The following is a 23,842-nucleotide window of genomic DNA, read 5'->3' on the forward strand; positions in this document are numbered from 1 at the left end:
CATACATCAGACATGACATTATAACCACCTCCTCGTTTCTTCGCTCACTGTCCACTTTATCAGCTCCACTTAGTGTATAGCTGCACTCTGTAGTTCTACAGTTACAGACTGTAGTCCATCTGTTTCTCTGATACCTGCAAGCAAGCAAAATTTATTTATATAGCGCTTTTTACAACAGACGTTGTCACAAAGAAGCTTTACAGAACAATCAGTATTACAGAGAGAAGAGAAAAGAAAATCCAGGTCCGAGCCCCCATGAGCATCACTAGCAGCGACGGTGGCAAGGAAAAACTCCCTAAAGAGGAAGAAACATTGAGAAGAACCAAGACTCAGAAGAGGAACCCGTCCTCCTCTGGTCGACACTGGATATGAAAACATTGTTAGTATAAATTATTATAGCACAAAGTGGGAAAAAGAAAAGCAGTGATTAACTTGATTAATTTATGATTATGTAGCAGCAGCAGCATCTGAGGGTGAGGAGCATCTGAGGGTGAGGACTGCACAGCATTGTACAGCAAGAAGCTCAGTGGTGGTCAAGCCAGTCCAGAAGGCTGGTGAGCAGTGGCACTTGATCAAGGCAGAAGAGGCAACAGCATCAGACGCACAGGATGGGCAGCTGATCAACTCAGCAGAGAAAAGAAGAAAACACGGTCAGTTCTGTAAAGAGTGGCTGACCACAGATTACAGTATAACAGAGCAGCAGAGACTCCAGCAGGTCCGGATCTGACAGGGAGACTAATTACCAAAGGCTCCACTGTACAAGTAAGTTTTTAACCTAGACATAAAGACTGAGGCTGAGTCCTGAACATTAACAGGAAGATTATTCCAGAGCTGGGGGGCTCTGTATGAGAAGCTCTCCCCCCTGATAGAGCTTTATTAGTTCTAGGTACCAGTAGTGAGCAGCACCTTGTGATCTAAGTAGGCGTGATGGTTCATAGTGGGAGAGAAGGTCACTCAGGTACTGAGGGGCGAGTCCGTTTAGAGCTTTATAGGTCAGTAATAGGATTTTATAATCAATGTGAAATTTAACTGGTAACCAGTGCAGGGACGTCCAGACAGCAGGGCATTACAGTGTCCAGCCTTGAAGTAATGAATGCATGAACTAGTTTTTCTGCTTCCTGTAGGGATCATGCATTTCTTAATTTCGCGATATTGTGGAGATGCAGGAAGGCTGTTCTCGTAATATTAGTTATATGTGCGTCGAAGGACAGTTCAGCGTCCATCACGACACCAAGACTTTTAACAGATGAGCTTGATGCAGCTGAGAAATTGTTAAGTTTAAGTGTTAAGTTAGACAGTTTGTTTCTAACTGCTTTTGGACCAAGAAGAAGAACCTCTGTTTTATCTGAGTTAAGTAGCAGAAAATTGCTTGACATCCAGTCTTTTATGTCTTTTACACAGTCCTCAGTCTTGCTAAGTTTAATTTTATCATCTGGTTTGCTTGATATATATAACTGAGTGTCATCGGCATAGCAGTGGAAATTTATGCTGTGTTTACTGATAATGGTGCCTAATGGTAACATATATTTTGTGAATAATATAGATCCTAAAACAGAGCCTTGTTGAACACCATACTTTACCTTCATAAGGACAGATGATTCACCCTTTAAATTAATGAACTGATAGCGATCAGTGAGGTAGGACCTGAACCATGAAAGAGCTGTTCCTTGCATTTTTTCATTGTTTTTCAAAAATGAGGAGAAAAAGTCCAGCAGGATTCATTCTTCCTACTCAGCCCATGTAAACATTAGCAACATAATGAACCCTTCTAGAAAAAACAGCACAGACCAGGAAAGCTGATGACTAGCAAAGTGAGCATAAGTTGGGCTTTGGATGCTGGTCACAGCAATGGAAATTAATATAGTCACCAGCAAAATCAGCATACGTGGTGTTTTGAATGCCGGTATTTTGGTCAGCAAGCATGACCTTGCAGGGTGACCAGCTCAACCAGCACCAGATCAGCACTAGACCCGCATGGCACAACACTCTTCAAAAAAAACCTTTAAACTACCTAAAAACTGTTACATTTCACCAAAGCTCTTTTATGACTGTTTGACTGTATGACTGACACCTGACATGCTTAAACTGATGAAATCCATTTGTGAGGATCTGCTGTGGGAATGTATAACAAACCATGGTCGAGAAAGCAGAGGCAGGGCAGACTTTCCTTCCTGCCAAAACTGATTTTTTGTAGAACCAGACTGTATCCAGATTGATATGATTTTTGATAGTCTGCACATCAAAAAACCACAACAAAACTGATTTTCACAAATCGGATCCAAAACACATTTGGAGGTGGGTTGAAATGTGATTCCAGTTGTACTTTTACCAAGGCATCTCAGTCTGAACACTCTAGCCCCTCAAATCGGCTTTCAAAGGGTCATTTGCGTCACATGCAATGATAGGATTCAAGAAGGCTACCAAAGACTCACGATGGTGTCAGAAAGTACAGAGCTATTCTGATGAGATTTGTGATTTCAAACACAAATGGGGGTGCATCATCTTGACTACCAAACTCTGGCATAAAATTCTAAATGAAAATTCTCTGGCATAAACACAAACCTTTGGTGCTATTCTTGAAAGTCAGCACATGCGTCACTCTGGATTTGACATCGTCATTGCTTGTTGTCTTGTTGTCTTGCACAAAAGACATGCTGAAATAAGATTTGTGCAAACACAGCATCCAGACTGAGAAGCATCTGTAAAAATCTGATTGGAATCACATTTCAAACCACCTATGAATTTGATCCGATTTGGATTTGGATTTAATATAGATTTTAGTCTCAATCTGGGTAGGTCGAAAATGAAGATGAAGATGCAGATGAAGAGTTTGACCAAGTACATTTTTGGTAATGCAAAAATAAAAAAGAAAAAAGTAACAGAAATTATTTTAAAATGGTATAACTGTTTAAAAATACATTTGGTGAAGCAACACACAATCTTTAATAACTACACAAAAGTCAACAAATAATAATGCAAAATCATTTTTAAAAGGCAGTGTTTTACACAAAAAATATATATATTTTTGGATGATTAGCTGATGATAGAACGAAGAAATGAAGAAACAAAAGGTTTGCAACACAAGGTCTTGCACATTGAAAACGAAGTAATGAGGCCTAATTGGGACCTGTCAATTGTTCATTACCTTAACAAACAGGTGATGTGAGCACGTCATCCAAGCAGCCAATAGGGAGAGGTGGGGCAGGTGCATTTTGATGATATTAAGGGAACATGTGCCGGCTTGGAGAAGTAGGACAGAAACATTTGTCTGTTTCTGAGGGTGGCCAGGGTTGTTTTTGGAGCTTTGATTTTTGCAATGGCAGAAACACTCTGGAAGCCTTTGTGGTATGTCGATTTCATTTAGTGATATTTAACAGAAAACAGCTTGCTTTCTTTGTTAATTATATCTGTTTTCAACAGGATTTTGTTACTAGTACTGAGTTATGCTGATGCAGGAAGTGGTAAGTTTTCACTCTCCATTAGCAAGATGAAAAGTTCTAACAAACTACATGCTTTGAATGTGAACTATACTTAGTTTACAGGCATCATTGTACAAAAGATGGTGCTCAGGATGGGAGCACTGAAAGGACTACTGCTCAGACAAGCTCTGATTCTGGATTTGTGCCTAGTCAAGAAGATTATTTTGAGGAAACCCAGGACTTCCCAAAAACTCAGGCCTTTGATACTAGTGTGACCAATGCAGGCTCAAGTGGCTCAAGGGCATTCAGTTTTCAGGGAACTACCTACACCTCAAGCTTTCAGCCACTAACTAGGGATCTTAAGCCTGCCCTAAGCACCTCCTTCCAACAAGCCTCAGACCAGTCTGTGCAGACAGCATACCAGCAGGCAGGTTCAGCGCGGCCTGTCCAGAGCAGCTACCAACAGGTGGCTTCCGCCCAGCCTGTCCAGAGCAGCTACCAACAGGTGGCTTCCGCCCAGCCTGTCCAGAGCAGCTACCAACAGGTGGCTTCCGCCCAGCCTGTCCAGAGCAGCTACCAACAGGTGGCTTCCGCCCAGCCTGTCCAGAGCAGCTACCAACAGGTGGCTTCCGCCCAGCCTGTCCAGAGCAGCTACCAACAGGTGGCTTCCGCCCAGCCTGTCCAGAGCAGCTACCAACAGGTGGCTTCCGCCCAGCCTGTCCAGAGCAGCTACCAACAGGTGGCTTCCGCCCAGCCTGTCCAGAGCAGCTACCAACAGGTGGCTTCCGCCCAGCCTGTCCAGAGCAGCTACCAACAGGTGGCTTCCGCCCAGCCTGTCCAGAGCAGCTACCAACAGGTGGCTTCCGCCCAGCCTGTCCAGAGCAGCTACCAACAGGTGGCTTCCGCCCAGCCTGTCCCATCTGCTTCCCAGAGAGCATCTTCTGCCCAGCCTGTAGCGAGCAGCTACCAACATGTGGCTTCAGCCCGGCCTGTCCCATCTGCTTCCCAGAGAGCATCTTCAGCCCAGCCTGTAGCGAGTAGCTACCAACAGGTTGCTTCAGCTCAACCTGTAGTGAGCAGCTACCAACAGGTGGCTTCAGCCCCGCTTTTCCCATCTGCTTCCCAGAGAGTATCTTCTGCCCAGCCTGTAGCGAACAGCTACCAACACGTGGCTTCAGCCTGGCCTGTCCCATCTGCTTCCCAGAGAGTATCTTCAGCCCAGCCTATCCAGAGCAGCTACCAACAGGTTGCTTCTGCCCAGCCTGTAGCGAGCAGCTACCAACACGTGGCTTCAGCCCGGCCTGTCCCATCTGCTTCCCAGAGAGTATCTTCAGCTCAACCTGTACAGAGCAGCTATCAGTCTGACCTTTCTTCCCCAAGTGTTGGCTTTGGTTCTAGTGCTGTGGGAACCGGACAAAGTGCTTCGAGTCTGTACAGCTCTCAGGACGTTTCCTCTACTTCAACCTACAAGCCCTCTGTTGGTGCTCTAGGACCTGCCCAAAGCACGTACCAGCAGGGAGTTTCATATCGGCCTGTGCAGAGCACTTTGCCATCCAGCTTTGTTTCTAGGGCATATCCATACGCCTCAAGCTTTAAGCCCTCTACTAGCACTTCAAAGGCAGTCCAAAGCAGCTACCAGCAAAAAGCATCAGATCAGCCTGTCCAAACTGCTTCCCAGAGAGTATCTTCAGCCCAGCCTGTAACAAGCAGCTACCAACAGGTGGCTTCAGCCTGGCCTGTCCCATCTGCTTCCCAGAGAGTATCTTCAGCCCAGCCTGGAGCGAGCAGCTACCAACAGGTGGCTTCCGCCCAGCCTGGAGCGAGCAGCTACCAACAGGTTGCTTCATCCCAGCCTGTAGCAAGCAGCTACCAACAGGTGGCTTCAGCCTGGCCTGTCCCATCTGCTTCCCAGAGAGTATCTTCAGCCCAGCCTGTCCAGTCAGCATACCAGCAGGTAGCTTCCACACAGCCTGTGTGGCGTAGTTCTCCACCTAGCTTTGTTTCCCAAAAGGTTGGCTTTGATTCTAGTGCAGTGGGATTAAGTGGCTCAAGGGCATATTCTTACACCACAAGCTTGAAGCCATCTACTAGTGCTTCACAGCCTGTGCAAAGCACCTACCAGCAAAAGCCTGTCCAAACTGCTTCCCAGAGCATATCTTCAGCTCAGCCTGTACTGAGCAGCTATCGGTCTGGCCTTTATTCCCAAAATGTTGGCTTTGATTCTAGTGCGGGGACAGGCTCCGGGGTGTCCTCCTATACCTCAAGCTTTAGGCCCCCCACCAGCATTTCTAAGCCTGTCCCAAGCAGCTACCAGCAAGTAACTTTATCCCAGCCAGCTCAGAGTAGCTACCCGCCTGAAGCTGCTTCCCAAAATATTAGAATGGATTCTTCTTTGACTGAAGTGGTAGGAAGTGTCTTGAGAAATGACTACGGTTCTGAAGTAGCTACAACTGGATTAAACTACAGGCCTTTCACCAGCATATCTACACCTTCCCAAAGTACTTGCCGACAGGTGACTGCAGCCCAGCCCGTTCAGAGCCGATACCAAGATGTGCCTTTTTCCCAAACCAGCTATGGTGCTAGTTTGAGTGGTGTGACTTCAACTGGTTCAAGGAGTCTGTATACCCCTTCAGACTCGGTGGCTTCTGCTCAAGCGTTCAGATCACCATATTCCTATGCTCAGGCTTTGAGTTCCCTAGACAACTCTCAACCCTCTGCTGGCTCTCCAAGATTAACATGGACACAAAAGGTGCTGGAGTAGCTGATAGCTTCCACTCCATGGTAAGTCTATTCTTAATTTGTTTCAGCTCGTCTCAATTTTGTGCACCTGCACGTGTTGAATTTGTACTGTTTCCGCTTTCAGGTGGGATTGTCGCAGCAGCTGAACCTTTGATTCAAAACTTTCTAAATAAATATTCAACTCTTTTGGGATGTCTTGTGTTTTGTTCTAAATGCAAGTGTTCGGGAAGTTTATTTGGGGCTCTAAGACAATCTGTTGACTTTTGGGTCATCTGGTTATTAAAGTAAAAGGTAAGCTCAGTTATTGGCCACTGTTGGGAAGGTGGGTTAAAGAGGAATATGGAGTTGGTGGGAGGGTGTCTTGGCTTAATTCATTCATTACTGAAAATGAGATCTAATGTTTTGTGAAGGGAGGGGGGACCCTTGAGTGGTCATGACATGCTTAAGCATGAGGTGGAGGTTAAACTCTCTTCAGAAGATCAAGATTAGTGAATGACTCAATGGGTTGACTTTCAGAAAACAGTGGCTATAAAAATAGCTACAGCCTTGGAAATACGCATTCCCTTTTGGAGCAAGAAGGTTACAGGTGTAGTTTGATCCCATTGCACAAATAAAGATGCCCACAGAAAGAAATATTTCTCTAAGAATCGCAGAAATTTGTGGAAGGGAGTAGGATTTTGGGATCATACATTTTCTATTAGACACCACCACCAACTTGCCACTGATGTATTCAGGTGTGTCATAAGAAAAGGGGCAAAAGAATAGAGCTTTTGTTCTGAATCCAGAGGAGAACTGCAGCCTACAGTAACTAACTGCCACTAGCTTTCATTATCACAGGTAGTCTGCCTCATATTTTAATCTCATAAAATAAAGATTAAACCAAAGTTGCTCTGTGCTATATTTCTCTAACAATATAATTGAAAAGAAAATCAATTTTGAATCTGATTCATCAAGCAACAGCAGTCATGAAGGTTTAAAACCTTTTTACTGAGCAAAAATCTTTTAGATGGCAACGTAGTGATATAAAATTGCACAAAATTTTTGTTGCAAGTGTACGCTCAGAAATCAGACACCCTCAATCTTCCAAAAGACATATTAAATGGGTATTCTGGCATCTTATTTTGTCTGACATCCTTTTGTGACTGACATGTATGAAAGTAACCTGTCCAAGATGGTGCCGAGCACGGCTGCCGTGTTGCGAGCTCCCTTGACTTCGGATTGTTGTGCAATTTTGTTTTTATTTGTGACACTTTTGCAGTCAATGTTGCCAGCACATTCGTTTATGACAGAAAAACACTTGTGGAAATCAGTTTGACGATCACCCACTGAAAACCAGACTTTGAATTCCTGAACGCAGATCCATTGTTCAGGAACCTCAAAGAGGCACCGTTCATCTGGGCCGACCGGCCGAGGAAACGCCGCAGACGCAGGAAAAGAGGCAGGACAGCCTGCGTTCTGGTCAGGCTGAGACGGCGTGCTAGTCGCCCCCTACTCCCCAGCATACTACTGGCAAACGTGCAGTCCCTGGACAACAAAATCGGCAAACTCGGGGCACGAATCTCTTTCCAGCGAGAGACACGGGGCTGCTGTGTCATCTGCCTCACAGAGTCCTGGCTATCAGCAGAGATTCCCAACGAGGTCATTGAGCCCGCGAGCTTCTCTGTGCACTGCATGGACAGAACAAAGGACCTGTCTGGGAAGAGCAAAGGGGAGGTGTATATTTTATGATCAGCAATGCTTGGTGTGATCAGAGGAATGTGCACTTCATCGAGTCTTTCTGCTCCACAGACTTGGAATATCTAATCATCTCGTGCAGACCGATGTGGCTGCCTAGAGAGATTTCAGGGCTCACTGTCACCACCCTGTACATCCCATCACAGGCTCATACAGAGCTGTTGCTTGGGAAACTGTTCGAGGCTGTTAACTGGCAGGAGACGGCGTGCCCGGAGGCCGCCTCCATTGTTATGGTATGGTATTTAAATTCTATAAGGGGGCTAAGCATCTAAGATTTTCACTCACTTTCCATCTGTGTAAATGTGATGTGAAAATAAACATGATTTGATTTGATTATCATATAATGTGTTTATTAGCAATGCAATATCCTTGACTGGAAATGAGCAGAAATCCTTCAAAAAGCATTTCCCAAATGCATTTCTTTCATGAAAAAGCACATTTAACTGGTACTAAGTAATGAACATTTAAAAGACTTTTGCAACACAAGGTCTTGCGCTTTGAAAACAATGAGGTAATGAGGCCTAATTGGGACCTGTCAATTGTTCATCACCTCAACAAACAGGTGATGTGAGCACGTCATCCAAGCAGCCAATAGGGAGAGGTGGGGCAGGTGCATTTTGATGATATTAAAGGAACATGTGGCTGCTTGGAGAAGTAGGACAGAAACATTTGTCTGTTTTTGAGGGTGGCCAGGGTTGTTTTTGGAGCTTTGATTTTTGCAATGGCAGAAACACTCTGGAAGCCTTTGTGGTATGTTGATTTCATTTAGTGATATTTAACAGAAAACAGCTTGCTTTCTTTGTTAATTATATCTGTTTTCAACAGGATTTTGTTACTAGTACTGAGTTATGCTGATGCAGGAAGTGGTAAGTTTTCACTCTCCATTAGCAAGATGAAAAGTTCTAACAAACTACATGTTTTGATTGTGAACTATACTTAGTTTACAGGCATCATTGTACAAAAGATGGTGCTCAGGATGGGAGCACTGAAAGTACTACTGCTCAGACAAGCTCTGATTCTGGATTTGTGCCTAGTCAAGAAGCTTATTTTGAGGAAACCCAGGACTTCTCAAAAACTCAGGCCTTTGATAGTAGTTTGACCAATGCAGGCTCAAGGGCATTCAGTTTTCAGGGAACTACCTACACCTCAAGCTTTCAGCCACTAACTAGGGATCTTAAGCCTGCCCTAAGCACCTCCTTCCAACAAGCCTCAGACCAGTCTGTGCAGACAGCATACCAGCAGGCAGGTTCAGCCCGGCCTGTCCAGAGCAGCTGCCGACGGGTAGCTTCAGCCCGGCCTGTAGCGAGCGGCTACCAACACGTGGCTTCAGTCCGGCCTGTAGCGAGCGGCTACCAACAGGTTGCTTCCGCCCAGCCTGTAGCGAGCAGCTACCAACGCGTGGCTTCAGCCCAGCCTGTCCCATCTGCTTCCCAGAGAGCATCGTCCGCCCAGCCTGTAGCGAGCAGCTACCAACAAGTGGCTTCACCCCAGCCTGTCCCATCTGCTTCCCAGAGAATATCTTCCGCCCAGCCTGTCCCGAGCAGCTACCAACAGGTGGCTTCCGCCCAGCCTGTAGCGAGCAGCTACCAACAGGTGGCTTCCGCCCAGCCTGTAGCGAGCAGCTACCAACAGGTGGCTTCCGCCCAGCCTGTCCCGAGCAGCTACCATCAGGTGGCTTCAGCCTGGCCTGTCCCATCTGCTTCCCAGAGAGTATCTTCAGCCCGGCCTGTAGCGAGCAGCTACCAACAGGTTGCTTCAGCTCAACCTCTAGCGAGCAGCTTCCAACAGGTGGCTTCCGCCCGGCCTGTCCCGAGCAGCTACCATCAGGTGGCTTCAGCCTGGCCTGTCCCATCTGCTTCCCAGAGAGTATCTTCAGCCCGGCCTGTAGCGAGCAGCTACCAACAGGTTGCTTCAGCCCAGCCTGGAGCGAGCAGCTACCAACAGGTGGCTTCCGCCCAGGCTGGAGCGAGCAGCTACCAACAGGTGGCTTCCGCCCAGGCTGGAGCGAGCAGCTACCAACAGGTGGCTTCCGCCCAGCCTGGAGCGAGCAGCTACCAACAGGTGGCTTCCGCCCAGCCTGGAGCGAGCAGCTACCAACAGGTGGCTTCCGCCCAGCCTGGAGCGAGCAGCTACCAACAGGTGGCTTCAGCCCCGCTTTTCCCATCTGCTTCCCAGAGAGCATCTTCAGCCCAGCCTGTCCTGAGCAGCTACCAGCAGGTTGCTTCCGCCCAGCCTGTAGTGAGCAGCTACCAACGCGTGGCTTCAGCCCAGCCTGTCCCATCTGCTTCCCGGAGAGTATCTTCCGCCCAGCCTGTAGAGAGCAGCTACCAACAGTTGGCTTCCGCCCAGCCTGTAGTGAGCAGCTACCAACACGTGGCTTCAGCCCGGCCTGTCCCATCTGCTTCCCAGAGAGTATCTTCAGCTCAACCTGTACAGAGCAGCTATCAGTCTGGCCTTTCTTCCCCAAGTGTTGGCTTTGGTTCTAGTGCTGTGGGAACCGGACAAAGTGCTTCGAGTCTGTACAGCTCTCAGGACGTTTCCTCTACTTCAACCTACAAGCCCTCTGTTGGCGCTCTAGGACCTGCCCAAAGCACGTACCAGCAGGGAGTTTCATATCGGCCTGTGCAGAGCACTTTGCCATCCAGCTTTGTTTCTAGGGCACATCCATACGCCTCAAGCTTTAAGCCCTCTACTAGCACTTCAAAGCCAGTCCAAAGCGGCTACCAGCAAAAAGCATCAGATCAGCCTGTCCAAACTGCTTCCCAGAGAGTATCTTCAGCCCAGCCTGTAACAAGCAGCTACCAACAGGTGGCTTCATCCCAGCCTGTAGCAAGCAGCTACCAACAGGTGGCTTCAGCCTGGCCTGTCCCATCTGCTTCCCAGAGAGTATCTTCAGCCCAGCCTGTCCAGTCAGCATACCAGCAGGTAGCTTCCACACAGCCTGTGTGGAGTAGTTCTCCACCTAGCTTTGTTTCCCAAAAGGTTGGCTTTGATTCTAGTGCAGTGGGATTAAGTGGCTCAAGGGCATATTCTTACACCACAAGCTTGAAGCCCTCTACTAGTGCTTCACAGCCTGTGCAAAGCACCTACCAGCAAAAGCCTGTCCAAACTGCTTCCCAGAGCATATCTTCAGCTCAGCCTGTCCCAGGCAGCTACCAGCAAGTAACTTTATCCCAGCCAGCTCAGAGTAGCTACCTGCCTGAAGCTGCTTCCCAAAATATTAGAATGGATTCTTCTTTGACTGAAGTGGTAGGAAGTGTCTTGAGAAATGACTACGGTTCTGAAGTAGCTACAACTGGATTAAACTACAGGCCTTTCACCAGCATATCTACACCTTCCCAAAGTACTTGCCGACAGGTGACTGCAGCCCAGCCCGTTCAGAGCCGATACCAAGATGTGCCTTTTTCCCAAACCAGCTATGGTGCTAGTTTGAGTGGTGTGACTTCAACTGGTTCAAGGAGTCTGTATACCCCTTCAGACTCGGTGGCTTCTGCTCAAGCGTTCAGATCACCATATTCCTATGCTCAGGCTTTGAGTTCCCTAGACAACTCTCAACCCTCTGCTGGCTCTCCAAGATTAACATGGACACAAAAGGTGCTGGAGTAGCTGATAGCTTCCACTCCATGGTAAGTCTATTCTTAATTTGTTTCAGCTCGTCTCAATTTTGTGCACCTGCACGTGTTGAATTTGTACTGTTTCCGCTTTCAGGTGGGATTGTCGCAGCAGCTGAACCTTTGATTCAAAACTTTCTAAATAAATATTCAACTCTTTTGGGATGTCTTGTGTTTTGTTCTAAATGCAAGTGTTCGGGAAGTTTATTTGGGGCTCTAAGACAATCTGTTGACTTTTGGGTCATCTGGTTATTAAAGTAAAAGGTAAGCTCAGTTATTGGCCACTGTTGGGAAGGTGGGTTAAAGAGGAATATGGAGTTGGTGGGAGGGTGTCTTGGCTTAATTCATTCATTACTGAAAATGAGATCTAATGTTTTGTGAAGGGAGGGGGGACCCTTGAGTGGTCATGACATGCTTAAGCATGAGGTGGAGGTTAAACTCTCTTCAGAAGATCAAGATTAGTGAATGACTCAATGGGTTGACTTTCAGAAAACAGTGGCTATAAAAATAGCTACAGCCTTGGAAATACGCATTCCCTTTTGGAGCAAGAAGGTTACAGGTGTAGTTTGATCCCATTGCACAAATAAAGATGCCCACAGAAAGAAATATTTCTCTAAGAATCGCAGAAATTTGTGGAAGGGAGTAGGATTTTGGGATCATACATTTTCTATTAGACACCACCACCAACTTGCCACTGATGTATTCAGGTGTGTCATAAGAAAAGGGGCAAAAGAATAGAGCTTTTGTTCTGAATCCAGAGGAGAACTGCAGCCTACAGTAACTAACTGCCACTAGCTTTCATTATCACAGGTAGTCTGCCTCATATTTTAATCTCATAAAATAAAGATTAAACCAAAGTTGCTCTGTGCTATATTTCTCTAACAATATAATTGAAAAGAAAATCAATTTTGAATCTGATTCATCAAGCAACAGCAGTCATGAAGGTTTAAAACCTTTTTACTGAGCAAAAATCTTTTAGATGGCAACGTAGTGATATAAAATTGCACAAAATTTTTGTTGCAAGTGTACGCTCAGAAATCAGACACCCTCAATCTTCCAAAAGACATATTAAATGGGTATTCTGGCATCTTATTTTGTCTGACATCCTTTTGTGACTGACATGTATGAAAGTAACCTGTCCAAGATGGTGCCGAGCACGGCTGCCGTGTTGCGAGCTCCCTTGACTTCGGATTGTTGTGCAATTTTGTTTTTATTTGTGACACTTTTGCAGTCGATGTTGCCAGCACATTCGTTTATGACAGAAAAACACTTGTGGAAATCAGTTTGACGATCACCCACTGAAAACCAGACTTTGAATTCCTGAACGCAGATCCATTGTTCAGGAACCTCAAAGAGGCACCGTTCATCTGGGCCGACCGGCCGAGGAAACGCCGCAGACGCAGGAAAAGAGGCAGGACAGCCTGCGTTCTGGTCAGGCTGAGACGGCGTGCTAGTCGCCCCCTACTCCCCAGCATACTACTGGCAAACGTGCAGTCCCTGGACAACAAAATCGGCAAACTCGGGGCACGAATCTCTTTCCAGCGAGAGACACGGGGCTGCTGTGTCATCTGCCTCACAGAGTCCTGGCTATCAGCAGAGATTCCCAACGAGGTCATTGAGCCCGCGAGCTTCTCTGTGCACTGCATGGACAGAACAAAGGACCTGTCTGGGAAGAGCAAAGGGGAGGTGTATATTTTATGATCAGCAATGCTTGGTGTGATCAGAGGAATGTGCACTTCATCGAGTCTTTCTGCTCCACAGACTTGGAATATCTAATCATCTCGTGCAGACCGATGTGGCTGCCTAGAGAGATTTCAGGGCTCACTGTCACCACCCTGTACATCCCATCACAGGCTCATACAGAGCTGTTGCTTGGGAAACTGTTCGAGGCTGTTAACTGGCAGGAGACGGCGTGCCCGGAGGCCGCCTCCATTGTTATGGTATGGTATTTAAATTCTATAAGGGGGCTAAGCATCTAAGATTTTCACTCACTTTCCATCTGTGTAAATGTGATGTGAAAATAAACATGATTTGATTTGATTATCATATAATGTGTTTATTAGCAATGCAATATCCTTGACTGGAAATGAGCAGAAATCCTTCAAAAAGCATTTCCCAAATGCATTTCTTTCATGAAAAAGCACATTTAACTGGTACTAAGTAATGAACATTTAAAAGACTTTTGCAACACAAGGTCTTGCGCTTTGAAAACAATGAGGTAATGAGGCCTAATTGGGACCTGTCAATTGTTCATCACCTCAACAAACAGGTGATGTGAGCACGTCATCCAAGCAGCCAATAGGGAGAGGTGGGGCAGGTGCATTTTGATGATATTAAAGGAACATGTGGCTGCTTGGAGAAGTAGGACAGAAACATTTGTCTGTTTTTGAGGGTGGCCAGGGTTGTTTTTGGAGCTTTGATTTTTGCAATGGCAGAAACACTCTGGAAGCCTTTGTGGTATGTCGATTTCATTTAGTGATATTTAACAGAAAACAGCTTGCTTTCTTTGTTAATTATATCTGTTTTCAACAGGATTTTGTTACTAGTACTGAGTTATGCTGATGCAGGAAGTGGTAAGTTTTCACTCTCCATTAGCAAGATGAAAAGTTCTAACAAACTACATGCTTTGAATGTGAACTATACTTAGTTTACAGGCATCATTGTACAAAAGATGGTGCTCAGGATGGGAGCACTGAAAGTACTACTGCTCAGACAAGCTCTGATTCTGGATTTGTGCCTAGTCAAGAAGCTTATTTTGAGGAAACCCAGGACTTCTCAAAAACTCAGGCCTTTGATAGTAGTTTGACCAATGCAGGCTCAAGGGCATTCAGTTTTCAGGGAACTACCTACACCTCAAGCTTTCAGCCACTAACTAGGGATCTTAAGCCTGCCCTAAGCACCTCCTTCCAACAAGCCTCAGACCAGTCTGTGCAGACAGCATACCAGCAGGCAGGTTCAGCCCGGCCTGTCCAGAGCAGCTGCCGACGGGTAGCTTCAGCCCGGCCTGTAGCGAGCGGCTACCAACACGTGGCTTCAGTCCGGCCTGTAGCGAGCGGCTACCAACAGGTTGCTTCCGCCCGGCCTGAAGCGAGCGGCTACCAACAGGTTGCTTCCGCCCGGCCTGAAGCGAGCGGCTACCAACAGGTGGCTTCCGCCCAGCCTGTCCCGAGCAGCTACCATCAGGTGGCTTCAACCCAGCCTGTCCCATCTGCTTCCCAGAGAGTATCTTCCGCCCAGCCTGTAGCGAGCAGCTACCAACAGGTGGCTTCCGCCCAGCCTGTAGCGAGCAGCTACCAACAGGTGGCTTCCGCCCAGCCTGTAGCGAGCAGCTACCAAAAGGTGGCTTCAGCCTGGCCTGTCCCATCTGCTTCCCAGAGAGTATCTTCAGCCCAGCCTGTAGCGAGCAGCTACCAACAGGTTGCTTCAGCTCAACCTCTAGCGAGCAGCTACCAACAGGTGGCTTCCGCCCAGCCTGTAGCGAGCAGCTACCAACAGGTGGCTTCCGCCCAGCCTGTAGCGAGCAGCTACCAACAGGTGGCTTCCGCCCAGCCTGTAGCGAGCAGCTACCAACACGTGTCTTCAGCTCAACCTGTAGCGAGCAGCTACCAAAAGGTGGCTTCAGCCTGGCCTGTCCCATCTGCTTCCCAGAAAGTATCTTCAGCCCAGCCTGTAGCGAGCAGCTACCAACAGGTTGCTTCAGCTCAACCTCTAGCGAGCAGCTTCCAACAGGTGGCTTCAGCCCCGCTTTTCCCATCTGCTTCCCAGAGAGCATCTTCCGCCCAGCCTGGAGCGAGCAGCTACCAACAGGTGGCTTCCGCCCAGCCTGGAGCGAGCAGCTACCAACAGGTGGCTTCCGCCCAGCCTGGAGCGAGCAGCTACCAACAGGTGGCTTCAGCTCAACCTGTAGCGAGCAGTTACCAAAAGGTGGCTTCAACCCCGCTTTTCCCATCTGCTTCCCAGAGAGCATCTTCAGCCCAGCCTGGAGCGAGCAGCTACCAACAGGTGGCTTCCGCCCAGCCTGGAGCGAGCAGCTACCAACACGTGGCTTCCGCCCCGCCTTTCCCATCTGCTTCCCAGAGAGTATCTTCAGCCCAGCCTGTAGCGAGTAGTTACCAAAAGGTGGCTTCAGCCCCGCTTTTCCCATCTGCTTCCCAGAGAGCATCTTCAGCCCAGCCTGTCCTGAGCAGCTACCAGCAGGTTGCTTCCGCCCAGCCTGTAGTGAGCAGCTACCAACGCGTGGCTTCAGCCCAGCCTGTCCCATCTGCTTCCCAGAGAGTATCTTCCGCCCAGCCTGTAGCGAGCAGCTACCAGCAGGTTGCTTCCGCCCAGCCTGTAGTGAGCAGCTACCAACGCGTGGCTTCAGCCCAGCCTGTCCCATCTGCTTCCCAGAGAGTATCTTCAGCTCAACCTGTACAGAGCAGCTATCAGTCTGGCCTTTCTTCCCCAAGTGTTGGCTTTGGTTCTAGTGCTGTGGGAACCGGACAAAGTGCTTCGAGTCTGTACAGCTCTCAGGACGTTTCCTCTACTTCAACCTACAAGCCCTCTGTTGGCGCTCTAGGACCTGCCCAAAGCACGTACCAGCAGGGAGTTTCATATCGGCCTGTGCAGAGCACTTTGCCATCCAGCTTTGTTTCTAGGGCATATCCATACGCCTCAAGCTTTAAGCCCTCTACTAGCACTTCAAAGCCAGTCCAAAGCGGCTACCAGCAAAAAGCATCAGATCAGCCTGTCCAAACTGCTTCCCAGAGAGTATCTTCATCCCAGCCTGTAACAAGCAGCTACCAACAGGTTGCTTCATCCCAGCCTGTAGCAAGCAGCTACCAACAGGTGGCTTCAGCCTGGCCTGTCCCATCTGCTTCCCAGAGAGTATCTTCAGCCCAGCCTGTCCAGTCAGCATACCAGCAGGTAGCTTCCACACAGCCTGTGTGGAGTAGTTCTCCACCTAGCTTTGTTTCCCAAAAGGTTGGCTTTGATTCTAGTGCGGGGAGAGGCTCCGGGGTGTCCTCCTATACCTCAAGCTTTAGGCCCCCCACCAGCATTTCTAAGCCTGTCCCAAGCAGCTACCAGCAAGTAACTTTATCCCATCCAGCTCAGAGTAGCTACCCGCCTGAAGCTGCTTTCCAAAATATTAGAATGGATTCTTCTTTGACTGAAGTGGTAGGAAGTGTCTTGAGAAATGACTACGGTTCTGAAGTAGCTACAACTGGATTAAACTACAGGCCTTTCACCAGCATATCTACACCTTCCCAAAGTACTTGCCGACAGGTGACTGCAGCCCAGCCCGTTCAGAGCCGATACCAAGATGTGCCTTTTTCCCAAACCAGCTATGGTGCTAGTTTGAGTGGTGTGACTTCAACTGGTTCAAGGAGTCTGTATACCCCTTCAGACTCGGTGGCTTCTGCTCAAGCGTTCAGATCACCATATTCCTATGCTCAGGCTTTGAGTTCCCTAGACAACTCTCAACCCTCTGCTGGCTCTCCAAGATTAACATGGACACAAAAGGTGCTGGAGTAGCTGATAGCTTCCACTCCATGGTAAGTCTATTCTTAATTTGTTTCAGCTCGTCTCAATTTTGTGCACCTGCACGTGTTGAATTTGTACTGTTTCCGCTTTCAGGTGGGATTGTCGCAGCAGCTGAACCTTTGATTCAAAACTTTCTAAATAAATATTCAACTCTTTTGGGATGTCTTGTGTTTTGTTCTAAATGCAAGTGTTCGGGAAGTTTATTTGGGGCTCTAAGACAATCTGTTGACTTTTGGGTCATCTGGTTATTAAAGTAAAAGGTAAGCTCAGTTATTGGCCACTGTTGGGAAGGTGGGTTAAAGAGGAATATGGAGTTGGTGGGAGGGTGTCTTGGCTTAATTCATTCATTACTGAAAATGAGATCTAATGTTTTGTGAAGGGAGGGGGGACCCTTGAGTGGTCATGACATGCTTAAGCATGAGGTGGAGGTTAAACTCTCTTCAGAAGATCAAGATTAGTGAATGACTCAATGGGTTGACTTTCAGAAAACAGTGGCTATAAAAATAGCTACAGCCTTGGAAATACGCATTCCCTTTTGGAGCAAGAAGGTTACAGGTGTAGTTTGATCCCATTGCACAAATAAAGATGCCCACAGAAAGAAATATTTCTCTAAGAATCGCAGAAATTTGTGGAAGGGAGTAGGATTTTGGGATCATACATTTTCTATTAGACACCACCACCAACTTGCCACTGATGTATTCAGGTGTGTCATAAGAAAAGGGGCAAAAGAATAGAGCTTTTGTTCTGAATCCAGAGGAGAACTGCAGCCTACAGTAACTAACTGCCACTAGCTTTCATTATCACAGGTAGTCTGCCTCATATTTTAATCTCATAAAATAAAGATTAAACCAAAGTTGCTCTGTGCTATATTTCTCTAACAATATAATTGAAAAGAAAATCAATTTTGAATCTGATTCATCAAGCAACAGCAGTCATGAAGGTTTAAAACCTTTTTACTGAGCAAAAATCTTTTAGATGGCAACGTAGTGATATAAAATTGCACAAAATTTTTGTTGCAAGTGTACGCTCAGAAATCAGACACCCTCAATCTTCCAAAAGACATATTAAATGGGTATTCTGGCATCTTATTTTGTCTGACATCCTTTTGTGACTGACATGTATGAAAGTAACCTGTCCAAGATGGTGCCGAGCACGGCTGCCGTGTTGCGAGCTCCCTTGACTTCGGATTGTTGTGCAATTTTGTTTTTATTTGTGACACTTTTGCAGTCGATGTTGCCAGCACATTCGTTTATGACAGAAAAACACTTGTGGAAATCAGTTTGACGATCACCCACTGAAAACCAGACTTTGAATTCCTGAACGCAGATCCATTGTTCAGGAACCTCAAAGAGGCACCGTTCATCTGGGCCGACCGGCCGAGGAAACGCCGCAGACGCAGGAAAAGAGGCAGGACAGCCTGCGTTCTGGTCAGGCTGAGACGGCGTGCTAGTCGCCCCCTACTCCCCAGCATACTACTGGCAAACGTGCAGTCCCTGGACAACAAAATCGGCAAACTCGGGGCACGAATCTCTTTCCAGCGAGAGACACGGGGCTGCTGTGTCATCTGCCTCACAGAGTCCTGGCTATCAGCAGAGATTCCCAACGAGGTCATTGAGCCCGCGAGCTTCTCTGTGCACTGCATGGACAGAACAAAGGACCTGTCTGGGAAGAGCAAAGGGGAGGTGTATATTTTATGATCAGCAATGCTTGGTGTGATCAGAGGAATGTGCACTTCATCGAGTCTTTCTGCTCCACAGACTTGGAATATCTAATCATCTCGTGCAGACCGATGTGGCTGCCTAGAGAGATTTCAGGGCTCACTGTCACCACCCTGTACATCCCATCACAGGCTCATACAGAGCTGTTGCTTGGGAAACTGTTCGAGGCTGTTAACTGGCAGGAGACGGCGTGCCCGGAGGCCGCCTCCATTGTTATGGTATGGTATTTAAATTCTATAAGGGGGCTAAGCATCTAAGATTTTCACTCACTTTCCATCTGTGTAAATGTGATGTGAAAATAAACATGATTTGATTTGATTATCATATAATGTGTTTATTAGCAATGCAATATCCTTGACTGGAAATGAGCAGAAATCCTTCAAAAAGCATTTCCCAAATGCATTTCTTTCATGAAAAAGCACATTTAACTGGTACTAAGTAATGAACATTTAAAAGACTTTTGCAACACAAGGTCTTGCGCTTTGAAAACAATGAGGTAATGAGGCCTAATTGGGACCTGTCAATTGTTCATCACCTCAACAAACAGGTGATGTGAGCACGTCATCCAAGCAGCCAATAGGGAGAGGTGGGGCAGGTGCATTTTGATGATATTAAAGGAACATGTGGCTGCTTGGAGAAGTAGGACAGAAACATTTGTCTGTTTTTGAGGGTGGCCAGGGTTGTTTTTGGAGCTTTGATTTTTGCAATGGCAGAAACACTCTGGAAGCCTTTGTGGTATGTCGATTTCATTTAGTGATATTTAACAGAAAACAGCTTGCTTTCTTTGTTAATTATATCTGTTTTCAACAGGATTTTGTTACTAGTACTGAGTTATGCTGATGCAGGAAGTGGTAAGTTTTCACTCTCCATTAGCAAGATGAAAAGTTCTAACAAACTACATGCTTTGAATGTGAACTATACTTAGTTTACAGGCATCATTGTACAAAAGATGGTGCTCAGGATGGGAGCACTGAAAGTACTACTGCTCAGACAAGCTCTGATTCTGGATTTGTGCCTAGTCAAGAAGCTTATTTTGAGGAAACCCAGGACTTCTCAAAAACTCAGGCCTTTGATAGTAGTTTGACCAATGCAGGCTCAAGGGCATTCAGTTTTCAGGGAACTACCTACACCTCAAGCTTTCAGCCACTAACTAGGGATCTTAAGCCTGCCCTAAGCACCTCCTTCCAACAAGCCTCAGACCAGTCTGTGCAGACAGCATACCAGCAGGCAGGTTCAGCCCGGCCTGTCCAGAGCAGCTGCCGACGGGTAGCTTCAGCCCGGCCTGTAGCGAGCGGCTACCAACACGTGGCTTCAGTCCGGCCTGTAGCGAGCGGCTACCAACAGGTTGCTTCCGCCCGGCCTGAAGCGAGCGGCTACCAACAGGTTGCTTCCGCCCAGCCTGTAGCGAGCAGCTACCAACGCGTGGCTTCAGCCCAGCCTGTCCCATCTGCTTCCCAGAGAGCATCGTCCGCCCAGCCTGTAGCGAGCAGCTACCAACAAGTGGCTTCACCCCAGCCTGTCCCATCTGCTTCCCAGAGAATATCTTCCGCCCAGCCTGTAGCGAGCAGCTACCAACAGGTGGCTTCCGCCCAGCCTGTAGCGAGCAGCTACCAACAGGTGGCTTCCGCCCAGCCTGTCCCGAGCAGCTACCATCAGGTGGCTTCAGCCTGGCCTGTCCCATCTGCTTCCCAGAGAGTATCTTCAGCCCGGCCTGTAGCGAGCAGCTACCAACAGGTTGCTTCAGCTCAACCTCTAGCGAGCAGCTTCCAACAGGTGGCTTCCGCCCGGCCTGTCCCGAGCAGCTACCATCAGGTGGCTTCAGCCTGGCCTGTCCCATCTGCTTCCCAGAGAGTATCTTCAGCCCGGCCTGGAGCGAGCAGCTACCAACAGGTTGCTTCAGCCCAGCCTGGAGCGAGCAGCTACCAACAGGTGGCTTCCGCCCAGGCTGGAGCGAGCAGCTACCAACAGGTGGCTTCCGCCCAGGCTGGAGCGAGCAGCTACCAACAGGTGGCTTCCGCCCAGCCTGGAGCGAGCAGCTACCAACAGGTGGCTTCCGCCCAGCCTGGAGCGAGCAGCTACCAACAGGTGGCTTCCGCCCAGCCTGGAGCGAGCAGCTACCAACAGGTGGCTTCCGCCCAGCCTGGAGCGAGCAGCTACCAACAGGTGGCTTCAGCCCCGCTTTTCCCATCTGCTTCCCAGAGAGCATCTTCAGCCCAGCCTGTCCTGAGCAGCTACCAGCAGGTTGCTTCCGCCCAGCCTGTAGTGAGCAGCTACCAACGCGTGGCTTCAGCCCAGCCTGTCCCATATGCTTCCCGGAGAGTATCTTCCGCCCAGCCTGTAGAGAGCAGCTACCAACAGTTGGCTTCCGCCCAGCCTGTAGTGAGCAGCTACCAACACGTGGTTTCAGCCCGGCCTGTCCCATCTGCTTCCCAGAGAGTATCTTCAGCTCAACCTGTACAGAGCAGCTATCAGTCTGGCCTTTCTTCCCCAAGTGTTGGCTTTGGTTCTAGTGCTGTGGGAACCGGACAAAGTGCTTCGAATCTGTACAGCTCTCAGGACGTTTCCTCTACTTCAACCTACAAGCCCTCTGTTGGCGCTCTAGGACCTGCCCAAGGCACGTACCAGCAGGGAGTTTCATATCGGCCTGTGCAGAGCACTTTGCCATCCAGCTTTGTTTCTAGGGCACATCCATACGCCTCAAGCTTTAAGCCCTCTACTAGCACTTCAAAGCCAGTCCAAAGCGGCTACCAGCAAAAAGCATCAGATCAGCCTGTCCAAACTGCTTCCCAGAGAGTATCTTCAGCCCAGCCTGTAACAAGCAGCTACCAACAGGTGGCTTCATCCCAGCCTGTAGCAAGCAGCTACCAACAGGTGGCTTCAGCCTGGCCTGTCCCATCTGCTTCCCAGAGAGTATCTTCAGCCCAGCCTGTCCAGTCAGCATACCAGCAGGTAGCTTCCACACAGCCTGTGTGGAGTAGTTCTCCACCTAGCTTTGTTTCCCAAAAGGTTGGCTTTGATTCTAGTGCAGTGGGATTAAGTGGCTCAAGGGCATATTCTTACACCACAAGCTTGAAGCCCTCTACTAGTGCTTCACAGCCTGTGCAAAGCACCTACCAGCAAAAGCCTGTCCAAACTGCTTCCCAGAGCATATCTTCAGCTCAGCCTGTCCCAGGCAGCTACCAGCAAGTAACTTTATCCCAGCCAGCTCAGAGTAGCTACCCGCCTGAAGCTGCTTCCCAAAATATTAGAATGGATTCTTCTTTGACTGAAGTGGTAGGAAGTGTCTTGAGAAATGACTACGGTTCTGAAGTAGCTACAACTGGATTAAACTACAGGCCTTTCACCAGCATATCTACACCTTCCCAAAGTACTTGCCGACAGGTGACTGCAGCCCAGCCCGTTCAGAGCCGATACCAAGATGTGCCTTTTTCCCAAACCAGCTATGGTGCTAGTTTGAGTGGTGTGACTTCAACTGGTTCAAGGAGTCTGTATACCCCTTCAGACTCGGTGGCTTCTGCTCAAGCGTTCAGATCACCATATTCCTATGCTCAGGCTTTGAGTTCCCTAGACAACTCTCAACCCTCTGCTGGCTCTCCAAGATTAACATGGACACAAAAGGTGCTGGAGTAGCTGATAGCTTCCACTCCATGGTAAGTCTATTCTTAATTTGTTTCAGCTCGTCTCAATTTTGTGCACCTGCACGTGTTGAATTTGTACTGTTTCCGCTTTCAGGTGGGATTGTCGCAGCAGCTGAACCTTTGATTCAAAACTTTCTAAATAAATATTCAACTCTTTTGGGATGTCTTGTGTTTTGTTCTAAATGCAAGTGTTCGGGAAGTTTATTTGGGGCTCTAAGACAATCTGTTGACTTTTGGGTCATCTGGTTATTAAAGTAAAAGGTAAGCTCAGTTATTGGCCACTGTTGGGAAGGTGGGTTAAAGAGGAATATGGAGTTGGTGGGAGGGTGTCTTGGCTTAATTCATTCATTACTGAAAATGAGATCTAATGTTTTGTGAAGGGAGGGGGGACCCTTGAGTGGTCATGACATGCTTAAGCATGAGGTGGAGGTTAAACTCTCTTCAGAAGATCAAGATTAGTGAATGACTCAATGGGTTGACTTTCAGAAAACAGTGGCTATAAAAATAGCTACAGCCTTGGAAATACGCATTCCCTTTTGGAGCAAGAAGGTTACAGGTGTAGTTTGATCCCATTGCACAAATAAAGATGCCCACAGAAAGAAATATTTCTCTAAGAATCGCAGAAATTTGTGGAAGGGAGTAGGATTTTGGGATCATACATTTTCTATTAGACACCACCACCAACTTGCCACTGATGTATTCAGGTGTGTCATAAGAAAAGGGGCAAAAGAATAGAGCTTTTGTTCTGAATCCAGAGGAGAACTGCAGCCTACAGTAACTAACTGCCACTAGCTTTCATTATCACAGGTAGTCTGCCTCATATTTTAATCTCATAAAATAAAGATTAAACCAAAGTTGCTCTGTGCTATATTTCTCTAACAATATAATTGAAAAGAAAATCAATTTTGAATCTGATTCATCAAGCAACAGCAGTCATGAAGGTTTAAAACCTTTTTACTGAGCAAAAATCTTTTAGATGGCAACGTAGTGATATAAAATTGCACAAAATTTTTGTTGCAAGTGTACGCTCAGAAATCAGACACCCTCAATCTTCCAAAAGACATATTAAATGGGTATTCTGGCATCTTATTTTGTCTGACATCCTTTTGTGACTGACATGTATGAAAGTAACCTGTCCAAGATGGTGCCGAGCACGGCTGCCGTGTTGCGAGCTCCCTTGACTTCGGATTGTTGTGCAATTTTGTTTTTATTTGTGACACTTTTGCAGTCGATGTTGCCAGCACATTCGTTTATGACAGAAAAACACTTGTGGAAATCAGTTTGACGATCACCCACTGAAAACCAGACTTTGAATTCCTGAACGCAGATCCATTGTTCAGGAACCTCAAAGAGGCACCGTTCATCTGGGCCGACCGGCCGAGGAAACGCCGCAGACGCAGGAAAAGAGGCAGGACAGCCTGCGTTCTGGTCAGGCTGAGACGGCGTGCTAGTCGCCCCCT

General features: G+C 47.6%; 2 protein-coding genes across 12 annotated transcripts; both read left to right on the forward strand.

The window, feature by feature from the left end:
- Positions 1 to 3,236: 3,236 nt before the first annotated feature.
- LOC108418520 (endochitinase A-like) lies at positions 3,237 to 17,182 on the forward strand. 11 transcript variants are annotated; one of them, XM_037532001.1, is made up of 7 exons: positions 3,237 to 3,345; positions 3,421 to 3,461; positions 3,536 to 3,712; positions 9,001 to 9,851; positions 15,287 to 15,349; positions 15,428 to 17,037; positions 17,120 to 17,182. In XM_037532001.1, exons 1-6 carry the CDS (start codon positions 3,317 to 3,319, stop codon positions 17,015 to 17,017), a joined length of 2,751 nt encoding a protein of 916 aa, XP_037387898.1. In that variant the 5' UTR covers positions 3,237 to 3,316; the 3' UTR covers positions 17,018 to 17,037; positions 17,120 to 17,182. The 11 variants fall into 11 exon arrangements, with proteins under 11 accessions (XP_037387898.1, XP_037387899.1, XP_037387894.1 ...); XM_037532002.1 differs by having other exon boundaries at positions 3,536 to 3,947; positions 9,470 to 9,851; positions 15,287 to 17,037; XM_037531997.1 differs by having other exon boundaries at positions 15,287 to 17,037.
- A 1,633-nt stretch (positions 17,183 to 18,815) lies between these two features.
- LOC119261942 (flocculation protein FLO11-like) lies at positions 18,816 to 22,539 on the forward strand. Its single transcript, XM_037532477.1, has 5 exons — positions 18,816 to 18,967; positions 19,764 to 20,301; positions 20,391 to 20,712; positions 20,831 to 22,394; positions 22,477 to 22,539. Exons 1-4 carry the CDS (start codon positions 18,816 to 18,818, stop codon positions 22,372 to 22,374), a joined length of 2,556 nt encoding a protein of 851 aa, XP_037388374.1. The 3' UTR covers positions 22,375 to 22,394; positions 22,477 to 22,539.
- The last annotated feature ends 1,303 nt before the right edge of the window (positions 22,540 to 23,842 follow it).

Source organism: Pygocentrus nattereri, chromosome 21, assembly GCF_015220715.1.
Source record: "Pygocentrus nattereri isolate fPygNat1 chromosome 21, fPygNat1.pri, whole genome shotgun sequence".
In the NCBI taxonomy this organism is placed as follows: Eukaryota; Metazoa; Chordata; class Actinopteri; order Characiformes; family Serrasalmidae; genus Pygocentrus; species Pygocentrus nattereri.